We start from the raw sequence: 19,319 nt of genomic DNA on the forward strand, positions 1-19,319 counted from the left end.
AGAACCTATAATAGGTCAATTTTAAAAAAGGTTTGACTATGGACAAGGCTTAACAGATATGCGTATTGCGTAATTCGAGGAAAGCTAGAATTTCATGAACCATCCGTCCGTCGTGTTTTCTGCTATCAATTGCCGCATTTAAAGCTGTTAAGTAAGACCTTAACGCCTCAAGGCCTAAACTACCAGACAGTTATTTAGAAGAAGATATAAAGAAGAAAGGGACAACCTATGAAAAGATCAAATGATCTTCAGAAAAACTGTATTCACGGCTAGAAAGAATGGTACCTACTTGTGAGAAGACGTCAGGCAAAGAAGTATAGCAGAAGAAAACCACAAATTAAAATTGGATGAAGACCAAAGACGAATATCATAGGTAAGATACTTACCGTTGAAAGCTACAATTCTCCAACCCCAAATCTAAGAACAAAAAATGCAAGAAGTCTAAATTTAATAACGGTTCTCAATGCAAGAACATTTCACAAGCGGATACCCAGGCAATAGTTATCGTTGATCGAATATTGATAGGTCTGCAGTTTGTACAAACATTAGTAGTTTCACAATAATAACTATGGAGTATGGCGTTGACGCGTTGTTTCCGGTGCATTAGAGAGAAAATTATTTTTTATTGGAACATAATGAAATTAGTATGATGAAATCTGCCTAGTTATGGGGTATTGAAATGCCTTTGAGATTCTTTTTAAATGGATCGTAAGATGGCTTCGTCATTACTCTAAATTCTTTTGTTTTTAAAAAAGATCCCGACGAATTGAGAACTTCCTCCTTTTTTTGAAGTCGGTTAAAAAGAATCTAAACGCGAACGAAGATTTTATAAATAAATCTTTTTTTCGTCGATATAAAATATAATTCTTTGCTTAAAAGACAGTTTTGAGGTTGTACCTGTATTAGTAGTTCTGTGGTAATAGCTATTATTATGAGTTATTAAATGCTTCGTTTATAGTAAGGTCATTTAGCTCTCAGGTATGCTTTACAGAATTCTATTCAAGTCATCCATTGAAGTCTACCAGTCAAAATAAATTTACTTCACGTCTGTCTGTCTGATCTTAAACCATTTACTTATATCGCACTTGAGTGTCAAGTAAATAACTTTAAAACAGGTGGCAAAGCTTCAATAATTAATTTCCAATCAATATAAAATAATCAAGTTATGTAACATTTAAGTTAGTGAGCGTATCTTGAAACTAGTTTGAGCACCCGACGTTATCTGCGTTAGATCTTCTCGACTAATGGACTGGTTGCATCGATGGATGTTGTGATTTAAAGGTATTTAGTTTTGTGTTAATCCGTTGATTTCTAAATTTCATGCCTATTTTGTTGATAAATTTACTAGCATGTACGTTCCTATGTAGCAAAAGATTGGTGGTAAGGCATTGTTATATATAGGTGCCGTATCTTTTAGCTCATTTTACTTTGACGAATTGAATGCACTTAAGTATGCTTTATTTTTGAATTTTGTACCTTCTGAAGATTCCTTAACAGCAACAAAGTTTACCGGCCGTGGCGAAGGGTGCGCCTACACGTTACAATTTTTATTATTTTCAAACAAGAAGCCATTCTATCAAGTTTTCAGTAACAACGCTTGATGGTGCAACCTCTTGAGATGATATCTGCACTAGTACACAATACGTTTAACCACAATACCTTTACGTTTTTGAGCAACGAAGTCTCTACACCATTATGTAATTTTTCGAATTCCTTTCAGCTCTATCTCCGCAAGTTCTATTAACAATCTTATTGTGCTATAATTATTCAAATGAATTCCCTAATAATTAAAAAAATACACTTTTCTAAAACACAACAGCCTGTATAAGCGCCTGACGGTAGATCACTAATGCACCGTGTAAGATCTTATTGTAAACTGTTGTAAGTGTTACACGGTACAACACAAATTTAGCTGTCCACTAGTTTGTTGCTAGTCTACATCGTGACTTTTTAGTCGTCTTACAACGGCAGCCCACTTCATGTATCCAATGACTAGTAAATAAGTTATGAGCGCTGCCCGAATCTTATATCAATGGAGCGCGGCGCGTTGGGAAGGTACTTACCTACTTTCTACTGTTTGATGCGTAAACATTTTTTTTTCAGTATTTTTCTTTGCACCTATTATCTTAATTAAGTAAGGCTACAATATTAATAATCGTGTCTAGTGGTATTTTATGTCGGATAGATTGAGTGGACCACCTTTGTAAGACGACTAAAAAGTCACTGTGTATAATTTATCAAAAATATTCCCTCGTTATTAACAAAAAATAATATAAAAATACATTTTTCTAAACTACAACAGGCGTATAAGCGCCTGCCGGTAGCTCACTAATGCACCTTGTAACGAACAGTGACGTATAAGATTGTATCTCCTCTAAACACTTTATATCTGTGCTCTTATTATAAACTGTTGTAAGTGTTACAACGTAAATTAAGCTGTCTTTAAAGTTGTAGATTAATTTGTCTGTCTACGCAATAAAAGGTATACTTACTAATATTTTAATGCTGGAGAGTTTGGTCGGTGCACCATTGGTTCTTTCAAACTTCTTCTCACTATCATCAACTTATATATTTCTTTATTGAACCGTGTTTTACCAAAATACTTATTTTTTAATAAGATATATTATAGGATAGGAAAAGAAAAGAAGTCTGTATCACTACATCCGATTTTGTTCCTTTTTATTGAAATGGCAGATGATATCATCTACCGATCTCTATACAAATATGTATATTTTTCTGTTATTCATCATCACTCAATTCCATGAACGAATAATATTAAAAACCTATACCCCTGACTCAGCACAAATTCGAGTCACCAAAAATTAACTCCACAATACTAAGCTCGCCTTTGCACCAGCATGTAAGGTCAAACAATAATTTAATAGAAAAGAAATGTTTGTAACCAATAAACTGAGAAACTCACACACTACAAACTTTTAGTCGGCCGATAGTTGACACGATGGTAGGCATTTTTTATTATTAACAGCCGTATATTAGCTTCACTTGTAACTGTGTATGTAAGAAAATCTTGGAATCTTAATTTGACTCACTTCCCGGCCTTCGATTAGAATGAAAATTTTGCACATGCTCTGCGTTCTAATGACAATACCTGACTAGCTAAGAAACGCTACAAAAAGCATGTTTTTTAGTTTTTTTTTTTTTTTACTATTTATCAAAGTTTCCAGTCGGTCTGATACCGGCGGATCTTTGTAATGTGCGTACAACCATTCATCTTCATATTGAATTATGAGCCCAAACAAGCTATGGGCCGACTAAAAGTTTGCCGTGTACTGGCAGAAAAGCTTAGAAATAAAAACTAACGAGGTCACGAATACTTGGCTACTATAATTTGTGTGAAATTATTAATTAGCTAATCGAGTTAGTGCGTTATCGCGTAATCAGTAGCGTGGTCACTACGGCATAATTAGGCTTTAAGAATTTTGGTAAGCAACTTAAGCTTGTTATAAGTTTGAGTGGTTATAATTGAGTTTCTTAAATTCGGTTGCTAGGTATATTGCGCGATGATGCAAAGGAATAGGAAAGGGATAGGAAAGCTTCCCTGGAAAGATCTCTGACGGCCAGTTTCTTCATCAAAAGTTAAAATTAAAGTAATGTCTAAAGTAAAAGTAACGGTCAAATTCGTTTTTTCAAAGCTAAAGTGACAGCAAAACTAATAGAAAAATTTAATTTAACCGTTACTTTTACTTTAGACATTACTTTAGCCATAACTTTAACTTTAACTTTTGATGAAGAAACTGGCCGTGAATCAAATATAGTTTAACTAAACTGATTCAGTGTCTACCTATGAACTGTTCTAGAGTTAAACTTTCTGCTGCTAATGCTAATCTCTAAATCTTCTGCTAATTTTAGCAACTACTGGACTGATTACAATAATTCTGTCAGTGTAAGATATAGCCCATTTCTCCATAACTTTTTTAAGCCGCTGAGAAAAGCTAGTGATCCCATTAAAAGACGAAGAAACAAGCAAAAAGGGTCATTTTTGACCACCACGTTGCTAATTAAAGTTTGAGCTCCATAACGTGGCTCCATCCGTGGTTTCAAAAATGGATTTCCGAATAACATTCCATCACACCAAAAAACAGTTTTAGCCACCCCATCAAAAACCTAAATAACTACGGGATAGGAAATTGCACATCAATAAGCACTGTGCCTAGGAGCCATTAATTGTGATCGAATGATCGTTTAGCGTTGCGGTCACCACTCGGCAGGGGGACATAATCGAATATTGGCTCGTAATACCGATTGCAAATCGATTGTGAGCCGCACAATCGGGTTCTCGTAATCGAACGGTTCTGATGAAGCTTTCATTGGTCCGTAACTAAGCTCGTTTCGTTATTGCTGTGTGTTTAAATATTGGGCGTTCATTTGTTTTGGATACATAGATACATATAGGTATGGTATGAACATTTTCGCAGATAGATATATGCATTCTGGCTAGGATTTTATAAGTTAGGTTTATTCTGTAGATAGTACCTACTTTATTGTGATCTTGTGATTAGGTTTCAAGTGTCAAGGAACAAAGTACCTATATGTTTCAATCTTTAAGATGAAGTTTCATTGTGGGAAATGGACTGCAAAAATCATTCTCCTAATTTTTACTCGGATGGTCTCATACCTATTTATGATTTAATGATAAAACCTGGCTCACGCTCATTTGCTTGATTTTATAACACTGGGCTCACGAAGCCTTCACTCTAGGTGCAAAATATTAATTTTCAATTATAATTTTGAAAGTATCAATTAAAATCACTTGCTCATTACGCTTAACGTTTCACTTAAATTGTCAGTTGTGTGTCAAAAAGATAAACTTAACGAACGTGAAACAAAAAATAACAACTTAATTGATATTTATAATTAGCGTTAATAAGTGAATGTTAAGTACTTCGGCAGTTCCGTATGAAAATAACCTTTTAATTCTGATAATCATTAAGTATCAAGTCAATTATGATTTTATTAAGAGCAAGTCAATTATTTAGAGTAACAGATTTTTTATTGTTAAAGAAAATGGTAAGTACCTATGCTTAACCATATTTATTCGATTGTAGTTTTGTATAGGTAAAAGGTTTTATATACATAATACACTAATTTTGTATTATTCTGCATCTTTTTAAACTACAGGTACACTCTTGAAACCTGAAATCAACTGAATGAAGAGTGAAGGAATGTTAACCATCGAAGTTACTACCAATATTAATCTGATTTCTTTCTCAATCTCAAGCTCCCAAACACAAATTATTAATTCAATAATGAATCCATTTTAAAAAATATTAGTACCAAGAAGAGCTTTAAATACGAACACGGCAAATCTGACACATGATTAGGGTTACCACATTAAAAAAAACAACGAGACAACCCATTATAGACGATAATGCTCGCGAGTGTTGCCAGATTATCGATAATTATTACCAAAAGGAAAAAATAACAGTTTCAGATCGTATCGTGATAAGTGTAAAATGTCTTAATGCGTTGCCCACAATATTTTTATTTGTTTGTATATGGCTTGTAATCTGGATTGGTAATCTAAATGTGACACAACGCTATCTCTTTCGCTCGACGTTGAATCCAATAGGAGTGACAGAGATGGCATATTGACTTTTGATCGCTCAATCTACCTTTACAGGGATGTTTTGTCTGCTTCGCTCTTGATTTCTTAATCGTGTTCAAAACTGACAGGCGACGCATTAAATATTTGTGGCGCTATCTTATTTTTATAATGGGCCCAGTAAATACGGGAGTCAGTTGGACCGAAACTGTTCAATTCAAAAGGAACCTATGTTCAATAAAATAACGCAAGAACTTGTGGCTAATTCAAATTGTCGATCGATTGCCAAGTTAAGCAACGCTTGGTGCGGTCGGTCCGTGGATGGATCTCTTAACGAATTCTTCTGTGTTTCGTAAAGCCCGGCTGTTATTTGAACATCTTTGGCAGTCCTTACGTTAGTCGGAGGCCAGAAAGACTGATAAGCTGAGTTGAGGAGGTCAAGAAGGCAGTCGATCTTCATAAAACACTGGTACTCGGCTGCATCCGGTAAGAATGGAAGCCAACCCCAGCATAGTTGGGAAAAGCCTAGACAAATCATGTTCAATAAAATAAAGTTTTATCAATGACATGAAATTCTGAGTACGCGTATTAAATAACCACCCCAGTGGGCCACTCAATCACTCACCGCGGACAAAATAATGGAAGTGATAAATGCAGAGTTTCCGCATACAATTACCCGTGTAGTTTCCCTCGGTGGAACTTGATTTCCAGCACGTTCAATTCGGTTGCTGTATGAATATTTTAGCAACTTTGAAATCGGATAAGAAATTACTTTGGGTTGAATTAGTGTTGCATCGCTGTGTTTGTGTTTACGGTGCCTTTGCTTTTGTGTCTGGTTATGTCATATCTCTTTTTATTAGACATAATGAGTTGTTTTCAAATACTTGTATGCTGACATTGATGTTCTGAACTTAAATCACTAAGTAGTATCATAATGATTAGCTTATGTTTCAAAAAATAATATATTTTTTTTTGCTACGTTGGATCGGGAGGTCAATTAAGCCTAAGAAATGTAGATTTAAAAAAACAATAATGAAAGAAATAAATAAATTGATTAAAAAAGTTTGAACGGCAGAAATAATCGGCGTGTAGGCCTTGGTTAACAGATCATGCGATACGCGATGATATACGATACAAGTTGTGTTCATATTTATTGTCTGCAGAGAATTGTTTTTAGCCCACTGTGCGATTGTATCGCTTACAAACCTTTAGTAGAGCTATGGACTATTCGATTTTACATACTTGTACTGTGTCATATATTTTATTATACAATATTTTGTGTCTTCATTTCTGAATCTAAGATGAAATTGTTAATTTAGAGATTCATCTTCTGAAAATTCATGTCACACTTCACATATATTTTTTGAACCATATTTTATTCAATTTCAAATAAGTAAAATAAATTTTGTCCGCCAAGTATAAGCACTTAACACCCTACGCTTACTATATTTGAATATGATTGCATTATCAGCAAGACACGGCTGGCATTAGCATACGCAAGCTCAAATTGTTTCGTTTGATTTATTATGGCGTTCCCTTGTTAACTTGCTCGTAATTGTGGGTAGACTGTACAGGCAGGATGTGAACAAGAAGTTCTGTTTGTTTTGATAGCGCGAATGGTTATTAGTTGCTTTAGTAAGGGAAGCTATGGGTACTTAGTTATACGGAATAAATGTTATGCGATTTGTTTATATACTTATAGATGCAAATGTTTACGCAAAAACTACAGAATGAAACTTGGCAGCACCATAAAATGTTTATTTACTAGAGGCAACATTTTTATCCATGTGTGGGAAATCGTACCCTCGGGACATAGATGAAACCGCGGGCGGAAGCTTCGGCTAATTCAAAATAAGGTGAAGACATTGAGATAAATGACCAAAAACGAATTCGCTTTCTTTTCATTGACAGGAATCTGCATAGTACCCATGAGCTTTGATGCAAAACTGTGACTTTGACATATTAAATTAGCAGTGCTAATTTATAAATAAAGATAAATAAAGAAACCATTAAAACACTGCCTTTAAATAATTTCTTACTTAACTGCAGAATAAAGGCACCTCTACATCTTAATTTTCTTTCCAACCTTCTAATTCCCACATTTCCAATTACAGGCGAGGGATCCTGCAACAGCAACGACGGCTACAGCCAAAGAACGCCCACAGACGACAAGTCCCCCCCCGGCAGCGATGACGAGTCCACCCGCCCAGGCTCAGCAGCCGATAATAAGAAGAAACATCGGCGGAACAGGACTACCTTCACGACATACCAGCTGCATGAACTGGAGCGAGCGTTCGAGAAGAGTCATTACCCTGATGTGTATTCTAGGGAGGAGTTGGCTATGAAGGTTAATCTCCCTGAAGTTAGAGTGCAGGTTAGTACATTTTTATGGTGTTTCCATGGCAAACCTAGTGAACCGATTATGAATAAAATCAGGTTCACAGATAGTCTAACGCCTTGTAGTAGAATAATTTTTTTCATCTGGGTATGGGATGTAGTTTGTTGTGATGAAAACGTAGGGAACAGCTGGTTATTTCCTTCAGCTCATAGCGTACCGTCCTTTAAGGCCCACAGTTTTCAAAACATTATGTAGCCAAACCGTATCACTGTCGATCTGGGTGTATCGAGTATGAACAGCTTGCCTCATGTATAATGTAACATTCTTATTGGCAAACAAAATTATGTTGAATTCATTTCAGAATAGATGCGCAAGATACATTATGTTCTTCAAAGTATATTCATTCCTAACCTAAACTCAATCTTTCATCAGTTCCCGAAAGCGCAATAAAATTGGCTAAATGAAAATTTCTTTTATATTAAGGGAAATAAGAACACTTCGCAAACATTGAGTGAAGAGCCCTACGGGGAAGGGTAAAGGGGCAATAATGAACCCAAGGGGCTTATGCCACTCAATCCCCTTTGGCTTTGCAGGCCGAACATATGTCAAGCGTATTGATGCCCCACCATATTGCCTTGACCCACCCCGCCAGTCTCAACGAACAAAAACTAATGCATTACACCAAACGTTACCAATTCCGGAGATCTTATTAAACTGGTCGCATCTTAATTGCTTTCTTATGCTTTGCCAAACGGTTGCGTGTTCAAACGATAATGGTCTTTATTCACTTGAAGCAGAGTCTTTGGATTCGCATTTGTAAGTTTGTTGAGCATCAATTTGCCAAATAATGTGGTTGTGAACTAATCTGACACTCGGTTTTCAATATCGGATAAGCTGATTTTAATAGTGTGTAATAAAAATGTCATGCTCTTTGTTGACGGGGATCACTTCTTGTTCATTTGTTGGATCGAATGTTGTGTTTGAATTTAAGATTATTACGTCATTCATCCTGGGTGTAACAACTGTGTAATAGTTTTGCATTCATCTGCTTACCTGCTATATTATGTCTAATATATTAGCAGCTGCTGATTCTAGCTGAATCAATGTGATGCTTTTTAAAAATCATCAAAAATAAATCATTAAAAATAGATCCTTTCAGGCTACTAACTGATTAATTTGCATGACGCATCTATCACAGCTGTTATCGTCTAGAGACTGCACAAGTTAATTACGAAGATGCAAATCTGAATTTGGAAATGGTTAGACCCCTTACAACTAAATCTTTCTACAAAATTCTCAGAACTGCTCTCCCAAACTTGTTCTATCAAGCCTCTGATGATATTTCCAGAATTTTCGATCGACATGAGATCGAAAATAGTGTCGTGTAATCGTAGTGTCGCCTACTACGTCTGGTGCGGAAGCGGCCGGTAATTCGCTTAAACTAGCGCCCAGACACCGACACCCGAGCGTTAGTGTTGCTTCATTCGTACATGATCATGTACAGTTTAGGTCTTATGAATTAAGGATGGTATTGGTACTGTTAATAAGGGAAACGACTTTTCATGGCAAGAGCAGATGCTAGTCAGTTCTTATACTATAAATGCAATTCTGTCTGTCTTTCATGCCAAAACTACAGAACAAATGTTAGGAAGTTATGCAGATGATCTAGCTAGACAGCTTGAGAAACGACATAGATTTTATTTTATACAGTCGGCGAAAGCTATTGATTAGTAAAAATTCTTTCACTTGATGACATAGAAATCCGTATGTAGGAGGATTACTGAATGTCTAAAGCAAGCCGACTGATCAACAAGACTCATAGATTTTTCTGTATACCACAACAGAACACAAAGGGTTACAATGTATTCCTTCAACAGAATAGGGAGAACCATAATAAAGTATTGTCTACTGGAAAATTCCCTAATTGAAACGTCCACGGTAGACGTGAAGTAATTACTGTGTTTTTAACGAATTCCCTTATGTTAGAGGAAATAATAAAGAGTTTGTGCCGATCCTATAGGGTAAAGGCGGGATAGATGCCGCAGTGGGATAGATGCCCCATTTTTAAAAAACCTAACTTCCCATGCTCGCGATTAAGAAACAACCGTTTAACTAGAAGCCACAAGCACCCCGCACCTAAATTAGCCACGCGCCATCGAGGGATGAGGTCGCGTTTCGCTCGTATATGAATTCATCTCCGCGGCGAACTTACAGCGAGCGTAAAATTTTTAAAGGTGAGTATTTGCTGTTGTATAACTTTATAAGTAGATATTAATTCCATCAATTTTTTTATTACGTATGTATATTGTTTCATGAAGGATACATTTTGATGTAAATAGTTGCTCTATTGTATTTATTTATTTAAAAAAATACTAGGGCATCTAACCCTGTCAAAAAGGATAGTTGCCCTGATTTTTTACGGTATAGGTGCCCCTAGGGGCATCTATCCCTCCATACACCACGTGTACCCTGAATGTATTATAAGTGCTTTGAATATATATTTTTCATGTGTTTATGTATAGGTATTTACACTTTTTATTGATTACGAATGATTTACAGTTCAAACAGTGAAGATGAAGACAATTCACTTAAGAACAAAGTTAAGGAATAGAAAACTAAAGGTTTGCCGGTGAAGAAGACTAAAAGAGATGGGCAGGATGAGCCTAAAGATACAAATAAAAATAACTGCATATAATGCTTTGAAAACTATGAATAAACAAAGTCTAAATCCGACTGGATTCAATGTGTAATGTGTCAGTGCTCGTTACATGAAACCTCTATACTTTTCAGAAATTTTTGCTCGAGATGTAGAAAACTTAAAGCACTGTCCGGTTAAATATTATGATGCTAAGTATATTGTGTTATTTTAGTTTTTAAGAAAGAATGATTTTTATGATTTTGCATGTTGAAACTAAATAATTAATATTTTATAATAAGTGTTTCAAATATAAAATACATTATTTTTGTTGAACAAATACTTTTAGAATATTATTGTGTTAATTTTAATTAATCTGATAATGAATATAAAAAGATTTTAAAAACTGCAAAATACTTTTCATTTCAAATAAATTAAAGTCAAAAAATATATAAATATTACTAATATAATATACTTAAACAGTATGAAGGGCATCTATCCCGCACCGTAGGCATCTATCCTCGCTAGTATTTTCAAGGTGGGGCAACTATCCATAGGGGTAGGCATCTATCCCCAAAAATTGAGGTCTACAAAAAGCTAAAATCTGCAAAACGTGTAGTATATAGGTCCAAAAAGACAAATCACAAATAAACATAAAGGATTAAACTAGTTACATTCATAGGTGTTATTAATGTAGAACCAATATTTATTAAATTATAAGCATATTTCAAAAAGTGGGGCATCTATCCCGCCTTTACCCTACTTAGCTAAGTGGAAGTCAACACCATACAACTGGATTCAAGTTGATGATTTTATTTATTTTATTTTATTAATTTTAAGAAACCTTACAGCTACATACATCGTTTTGTACCTATTTGATGATGGATATTGTCAGTCTAAGATTTGACAAATGGATGACATTTAAAAATTGTTTGTTTGCTGCTGTTAGGAATATAATTACAATACTCAAACTTAACTCAATAGTTGCGTTGGTTTCTCATTTTGGATTTCTTTTATTACAGAAACGATTATGCATGTTTTTTTATTTATTTTAGAGATGGCAGCTTTTACAACGTAGCAATATTAAATAATCTTAAACTCGAATTAAGTAGAGCATTAGTTCAATAACTATACACCTTTACAGTAAAAGTAACACAATAATTAAGAAAAAAATACACAATAAACTCTAACCCTTATTTCCGTTATACATTACAAGTACGCGCATTGTCAAATGTACACCCATTAAAGTAACTCTCAACAATTTTGTACCTTATCATAATCTTATCAGATATCCTTCACAAATTCATTCTATCCTTTAAAAGTCAGTCACACATAAAACACTTCTAAATTGTCACCCACCAATTTATTTAGACCTCTTAAAACTAGCAACCACTTCTAACTCAGAGTTCTATCAACACTGGTCGTTTTCAATTGACCTATCATAGGTACTGACAAATGTAAGTTGGTCTCTGCTTCAGTTGAAGTGGTTGGGACTGAGGGCTCAAATGAAACTGGATGATAAACAAAAGAGGAACGCATTAAGCGTCAAATAGACAACAATGAGAATGCGATGGTAATCGAATTCGTTGATCGTGGTAGGGTGACTAGGATTTGGTGAATTGAAATGTTACCTACTTGTAACAAAAAAAGCAGTCCCTTTTATGAATTTTACGCCTAAAATGTAATTTTAATTTTATAACAAAAATTAATAAATAGCGTAAAATATTTTGAAATTCATTCAATTATTGGGGAAATACCAAACTCTATAATAGGTATTAACTTACAAATTAACTTCAATAACAAAATCATATCAAATGATAAATAACAAAAATTGTCTTTAACGAAAGTCTAAAATTATGATTCAATGCCTTAACAAATAGAAAAATAAACAAACAATAATACAAAAAAAAACCCTCACATTTTCTCCATTGCTATTTTCACTGCAATTTTCCACGGTTTTCGCGGCACTACCCAATGTGCAGTCATTAAGTGCCCCCAAACATCTCAATAGCTTGTCACTTATCGCTGTCACGCTTCAGCGGCGACAAAATGTGCTAATAAACGTTTTTCTACCTAACACCCCTATCTTACCCCTTGGACAACACCCCACGGAAAAATCAACCATAAAACTAAAGTAGTAAGGTTCCATTTTCAATGTTGAGTATCCGTATACATATTTTACGCAACTATCAACTTTATAGTGAAAGAAATATGGTCTAATTTCGATTGTTGTATAGGGTTTTTTTTCGTTAAAGGGTCTCGAAAATGAGTTTTATAATGTTTGTTTAGTGTAGCGTTTTGTTTTGTGCGAATTTTTAAGTGCTGTTTATGTAAAATAGTTTCCATTTAAATGGAGAACACTTTTGTATTTTTCAGTTTAATTCATTGATACTGGGTTTGAGTCGTTTTTTTCTTCCATTTTTTTTTTCGAATTTATATCAGGAACGTTGCATTTTTTTCCAAACTTTCATTAACTTGCACAGTTTTTGTTTCTAAAAATCTAAAAAAAATATAGAAAAAAAAAAATATGTAAGTGTCCGTATTTTTACAGTAAAGTTTCGCACATTTTTTACATAAATGACATACCTACATATCACTAACAAAAATCAAAAAAGAAAATTACTTACACTAATAGATTGAGGTATTAATTGTTCCCAGCTGTTAAGAAACCCGTTATTTTCTACCGCAGCAATAATTGCCGTTTCGCTTACAAGAAAGGGTTCAAGCGAGCCATTAGCAGTTTTTGTGACGTCACGTCGTTAACTGTCCGGAGTCTAGCTTCCGACGCTAATTGTAATTATTTTTGTTGATTCATTAAGTGAGTCGTGACGAGACATACCTACTAATACCTAGTAACTCTTAATTAAAAAGAAGGTTCCCCAAGATATTGTTCACGAACTGGTTTGGTCTAGATTTGAGTTAAGCTTAAATGCTACTGCTAACTAAAACTTGAGAGGCTTCAAGTCTAGAGTGAATCGGATACTTCTAGGAAATAATGCTCCATCTTCGACCGCATTGTCGCTTGTACTATCAGTCGAGAAAAGGGTTAAATAAGAGCCTACCATTAATAAAATAAAATAAAATAAAAAGAGGAGTAGGTAATAAAATCTGGAATATAATATAAAAATCGGATCAATTCGGATTGGAACAAGGATCGGCATTAATAAATAGAAATACATTGCCTCTTGCCAGCCACGAATTGCAATAAAAAAAACCTTATAATTTTCATGATTTCTCATATTTTTTTATAAAAAAAAAAACAGGTAATCAATAAAATTAATAAACGATTAAGCAACACAATCTTCGTTAATAACTCCACTAAAACAGCTCTACCATTAATATGGTTAACTAAACGCAATTTTTACGGTCATAATCGTATAACGATAATCCCGTGACCAATCCCGGAAAAAATCGCGGGATTATGGTCGCCCTACGCGTCTCGTGTAAACGTATGCAGCTGTGGTTCCGTATGTATGTGCTCGTATTGTTCAATGTATGAGGTAATAGTCCTAAACACCCTTTATGTCTTTGGTAAGGGTGTAGTTAAATAAATAAACGAATTTGATAAAATTATTTAGGTAACATAATAGTTTACCCTAGTAATCAATTGAAAAATTCTCATCAACTGTGAAATAAAAATTACAAAGGCAGATTACAAGATCATCTGTATTACCACCTAACTCAGTACCTAAATTGTCTATTAACAGAGCAACAAAAAATGTCTTTTTTAATATAATCATCCTCCTGCACTTATTCCAATTTCATTTATGGTCAGCTTAGCATGTGTTCTCCTTCTATACTTTTCTATCTGCCGTAATCTCACAAGTAACGTTCTTGCTTACCATATCGGCTTTCACACAATCCATCCATCGTTTCTAGTTTAGTCAATATTCACTGAGCATTCTGGACTTTACAATGGCTTGAATTGTTACCTATAGAGATTCTGCAATTGACTGGCCCTAAGATATGAGCTGATGAACAGTGGCTTCCTATCCAACAGATCTTCAAAGAGTTTTCTACGGTATCTCCGATGATTTTGAACAGATTTTAACGCTACTACGGAGGTAGTTTTGGGAGCAAAAAGCTTCATAAACACGTCGATATAAGCGAGACGATAATGAGTTAACAGTGTAGACTGGCATCGGATTAGCACGGAACGCCCTACACGATCCTGTTAGTGCGCAATTAATAACTATTATAACTTAATCCCACATGAGCTAGCCGACTCGTCAAGAAGCTTAGGTATCGGGTAGAGAAGACACTGAAGGAAAATTGTCAAATATTTTGGGAAATATGGGTGTTTGAGATTCTTCCTCTTGTGCGAAATCGGCCTTGTACGTATCAAACGTAAGATAGAAAAATGTTTTGAATGTATGGGTTCATGCAACAGAGTTCTTCTATTATATTGCTAGATGACGAAGCCACTCCAGTATCATCAGTTGTCATTGACTTGTAACACGCAGAGTTTTGCTATAAATGTCAATCTATCACTTGTTTGGTATATTTTGTGATTTAGTTTGAACATATTATTTGCAAAACATACACAGTATTTGCAAAACTGTTCAATAATTTTTCTTGCAGCGTCCTTCCAAATTTTGTGTTAAAATCTAATATGGAAGCAGGAACAATATTATAAAAATTAAGATGTAAGAACCATACGAATTCTTCGGTCCTTCAATCCAAAGAACCAAAAACTCTCATTGCTATAAACTCCATGCTTTGCAAAATTATGGAGCAAGATATAAATAAACCTATTTTGTCGTATCTCCGTTATAAGTCGCATTTTAGTCCAGTCCAAGAAGCACATTCTATTCCTCGTCTTTCCTTGGTCTGCAGCTCGTGTAATTCAGTTATCGCGCGCCGACGCGGTTTTAACCTAACTTGAGCCCAACACGAACGAACACTCGATACATTACTGACTAAACGTTTAACTAAATTATCGTTCAAGATCCATTGCTGTGTTAGGATGAAGTTTAGCTGTATCTATGAGATCACGAAGTAGTATGTGTTTGTGTGGAATATATTTGACTTATATTTTAAGTTCAGATATGAAATTGTCATTTGTTGTAAGGCTGCCTTCATTTCTCTACTAGATTTCACTTATTAGCTCTGTAGAGAAATGAGTCTCAACAGTGAGACTATTCATTTGCTTGACTTGTAACATTAATTAATTGCTCTGGCATGGTCAAAATGTCTCTTATCCAGACATTTGAAGAGAAAATGCTTTGCGATCTATCTTCTGGATGCTTATCATACAGAGAAAGCATTGATTACTTGCGTCTGTCTGCCAACAATCAGTTTAGGGGTTTCAAACAATCAACTTCTATGTTTTAAACTTCGCTCTATTTGCTTACAATCAATAACCAAAATAAACCATTTTCTTCAATATGCATATCTCCTTCACGAATTTAAATAAGATTACCTACCAGGGCCACATAAGTCGCGTGGGACCGGCAGCGTGCCGACAATTTGTTCAGAAGCACGGGAAATTGTGTTTATTTCGATTACATCATTTACTGGCGTTTCTTTTCATTTGATCCCTTGTGTTCTGCCCCCTGCTTCCCCTGGTTTCTTAACATCGTTTATGACGATTATTTTATATGGATCTGTTATTGTTATTGTAACATTCGAGGTGCTATATTTCGTTATCATAACTATTTTAGTTACCAATCTGTGACTGTTATTGTTTGAAATATCTGAAATCATTAGTTTACTCCCAGTCCGCTCTGATTCATTCACGCTAATTTGCCACATTATGCACATGCTTATTTATTTATCTAATTATGTCATTAGGTACTTTAGAGTCATAGGTACGTACTACTGTGGCGTTATACCGCATTGTAAAGCTAATTATAAATCTTATAGACCAATTTACTATTCATAGTTCACAGGTCCTAACTTCACGTGTAATATTTGACCTCCAAAAAAAAACTTCCTTTCAGCTTATTAGTGAATTAATATCTGACGTGTATTATGAACCCCTAATAAAATAGTTGAACCCAGTTCAATAGCTGACGAAGGCAATCATAACTCTTATACCATTGTTCGATAATAATTTGATTAAAATTTGACAGCTCCATCCTGTTTTAAAAAAACTTTTTAAATAGCAGGAAACAACTAAATAAGGGTAATTCAATTACAGCTTATAATATAACATCCATTTTATCTTGAGCTGTGGGTCCTACTCCTTATTTTAGAATGGTAGGTCAAGTTATATTGGTAGGTTCACAAAGAAGAAATATGAAAGAATAATGCATTGAATGGTTAATAGTAGGTTCCGTACGTATCATGTCGGTGTAGATTACGCGAACGGCCGGCGGAACTCTAAACTTGATATTTCCGTTCAGTTCGCAAGCTTTTATTTGGCTTCTGTCCTTGTCTTGATATTAAATCCTGCTAAGATTAAAATCGTTTTCTTAATATAATTTGCTTAGCGCACCTGTTAACTTATTATTCAGTAGAGTTATGGTAAATTTATTCATTCATATATTTTATACTAACAATAAGTTGGTAAGGACTATGAAATCTGAATCAAACGTGCTTATTTCACCATCTACACCAACTTTAGACAAGCCTTTAAGACAATTTTAAGCCTCCATAAATTGCAAAGTCAAAATACATAATTGTAAAAGTAAGTAGGTAAGTGCGATGAAGCAGGCTCTTAAAATCAAGAGCAGCTTTTCAATTTCAATCAAAAAACAGCACTCAACTAAACTAAAACACAAAAGATTGTCAAACATCATGATTAGCTCCGCACAATACAACCATCTGCTTTGACGGCAACAATGCAAGTGTCTTATTTTCGCGCCATTAGCGTGTCGACGCCATTTTGTTGTCACCAACAATGGCGGCTTGCGCAAGCGCACAAGCGGATTATCCGTCCAATTTGCCAAACAATTCCATACAAATACTACTTTCATTTCAATTGAAAACTTTACAATTCGGCGTCGAGTGGCGGGCCGTTGAAAGATTCATCAGCAAACTTTTATCAAACTCGAAACCAGCAAATTCCACCCCTATTTCTTTCTCCATAAGGTTTATCGCGACTGTTTTGTTTAAGTTAGCATTGCGCAAGTGATATTTGAGACCGTCACTGAGACTAGGGATTTCTTTTCAAACTCAGAAGTATTAAGTTCTCGGGACCTTTGTAAGGGATCAGGATTATAGTATTGGCTAATTTTGTGTAAGATATTCTCGAGACGGTGCTTTTGACTTGCTTTACTGAGAATTTGTAAGCTGTAGGCGTTAAGAACTTAATCTTAAAGATAGTCAATGAAGTCGCTTCATTTAGACTTGTAACGAGTTTTAAGATCTGTGAGGATGTTTTAGGAATTTGCTTTGTAGAATGCCAAGTAGCTCCAAAATTAAGACCTTTAACTCTAACGTCTGGAAACTTCGAGGAAATTCCAAGAAATTCTACTATCTTCCCACGTCTGTAATCTACATAATTAAAGTCTCATTAGCCGTACCTAATTCTAATTTCTCACCTACAAAATAATTAACAGCCGTCCAGAGCGCCTGCGTCAACGAACGGCACAAATCATCTCTTAATTACATAATTACTTCAATTAAGACAAAGCTCAAGAATTAATTACAATTCGCCACTCAAGCGAGGCCATTAATGGAGTCAAATAAGAATAAGTCAACGAGAGATTCTGCAAACTTAACGTGCCCGCCGACTTGGCTTAACGCAATTTGAAAAGTTGCTTATATAACACGGAACAAGCGAAAATCAACCTGATTGCGTGACAATAAAGTTCTTATTTGACAGGCAGAAAAAGCGGCGGTTATAACGTTTAGCAGGAATGGCCACAGCTGACAAATAGTAAATTAACCTTTTAGCCAGACAAGCATGGCGGAGGTTCGCTTGGTGCTAAATTTAATTAATCTTAAGGAGAAAAGTTTTGTTTTTACTTATTTATGACTTCATATGCTTTAAGTGTTTCGAATTTCTTCAAACGAATCGGTTCATTCGAATAATGTAAATCCTGTTGACTGGATGGTTCATAGACTCTAAGTCCATGAACATATCCAGCCAGGTTTTCCAGTCTTCAAGTGATATAAAAACCTAAGGGTATTCCAATTAAAACTAGAGCATTCTCGATAACGGTGCCTACTCCGATTTCGAAGTCATAATGACCTGACGGCACTTACCTCTTTTAAACTTTCAGACCTAATCGTGTTTTCACATGGTTGAGAAGAATTAATCTTATGACTAAACTAGACTTTAGATCATGCGAATGCATAACACAAACCAGAGTACTTAAGTAGACCACTCAATAGCAATAACTAACATTAATTTGCGACTAACAATATTGAACCTAAGAATAACCAGATATCTAGCTCCTGTAAATAAAACCATACCATAACGAGAGCCGTCTCCACTCAGCGCGCAGGTCGTCACAATAAATTAATTAACGCGGGCTTGGCGGCGCGAACGATTTGTCCGTTTATATGCCGCCTACATAAACCTGTAAATAGAATATTGCTGTACCTTTATGTAGGTATGTAAATATTTTATGGTATAAATAAAGGGAATAATTGCCACGTTTGCTTTTGTAGCTACACGCGAAAACTATCAAGTAATATTTTGGTTTTGCCAGATTTAGAAATACCTTTTCTAGACTTTGGTCCTCACATTCAATTTTTTTCTAGTTAAAGTCTTAAACGACATTATTGCTGGATTACCAACTTTTCTAAGTTTGTATGTACTTTCTAAGTATATCTTACACACCAATGGCTGATAAAAAAGGTGAAGGAAAACATCTTGAGGAAACCTGGAC

At 35.0% G+C, this 19,319-nt stretch overlaps 1 protein-coding gene across 1 annotated transcript in view; it reads left to right on the top strand.

Moving 5' to 3' along the window:
- The window catches only part of LOC124642397 (retinal homeobox protein Rx1-like), a 39,034-nt gene that overhangs the window by 6,196 nt on the left and 13,519 nt on the right, over positions 1–19,319 (top strand). Inside the window, exon 2 of the mRNA XM_047180801.1 lies at positions 7,678–7,937. Coding sequence (XP_047036757.1) covers positions 7,678–7,937 — 260 coding nt within the window. The remainder of the gene's footprint in view (positions 1–7,677; positions 7,938–19,319) is intronic.

The sequence above is a fragment of the Helicoverpa zea genome, chromosome 24 (assembly GCF_022581195.2).
Source record: "Helicoverpa zea isolate HzStark_Cry1AcR chromosome 24, ilHelZeax1.1, whole genome shotgun sequence".
Taxonomy (NCBI): Eukaryota; Metazoa; Arthropoda; class Insecta; order Lepidoptera; family Noctuidae; genus Helicoverpa; species Helicoverpa zea.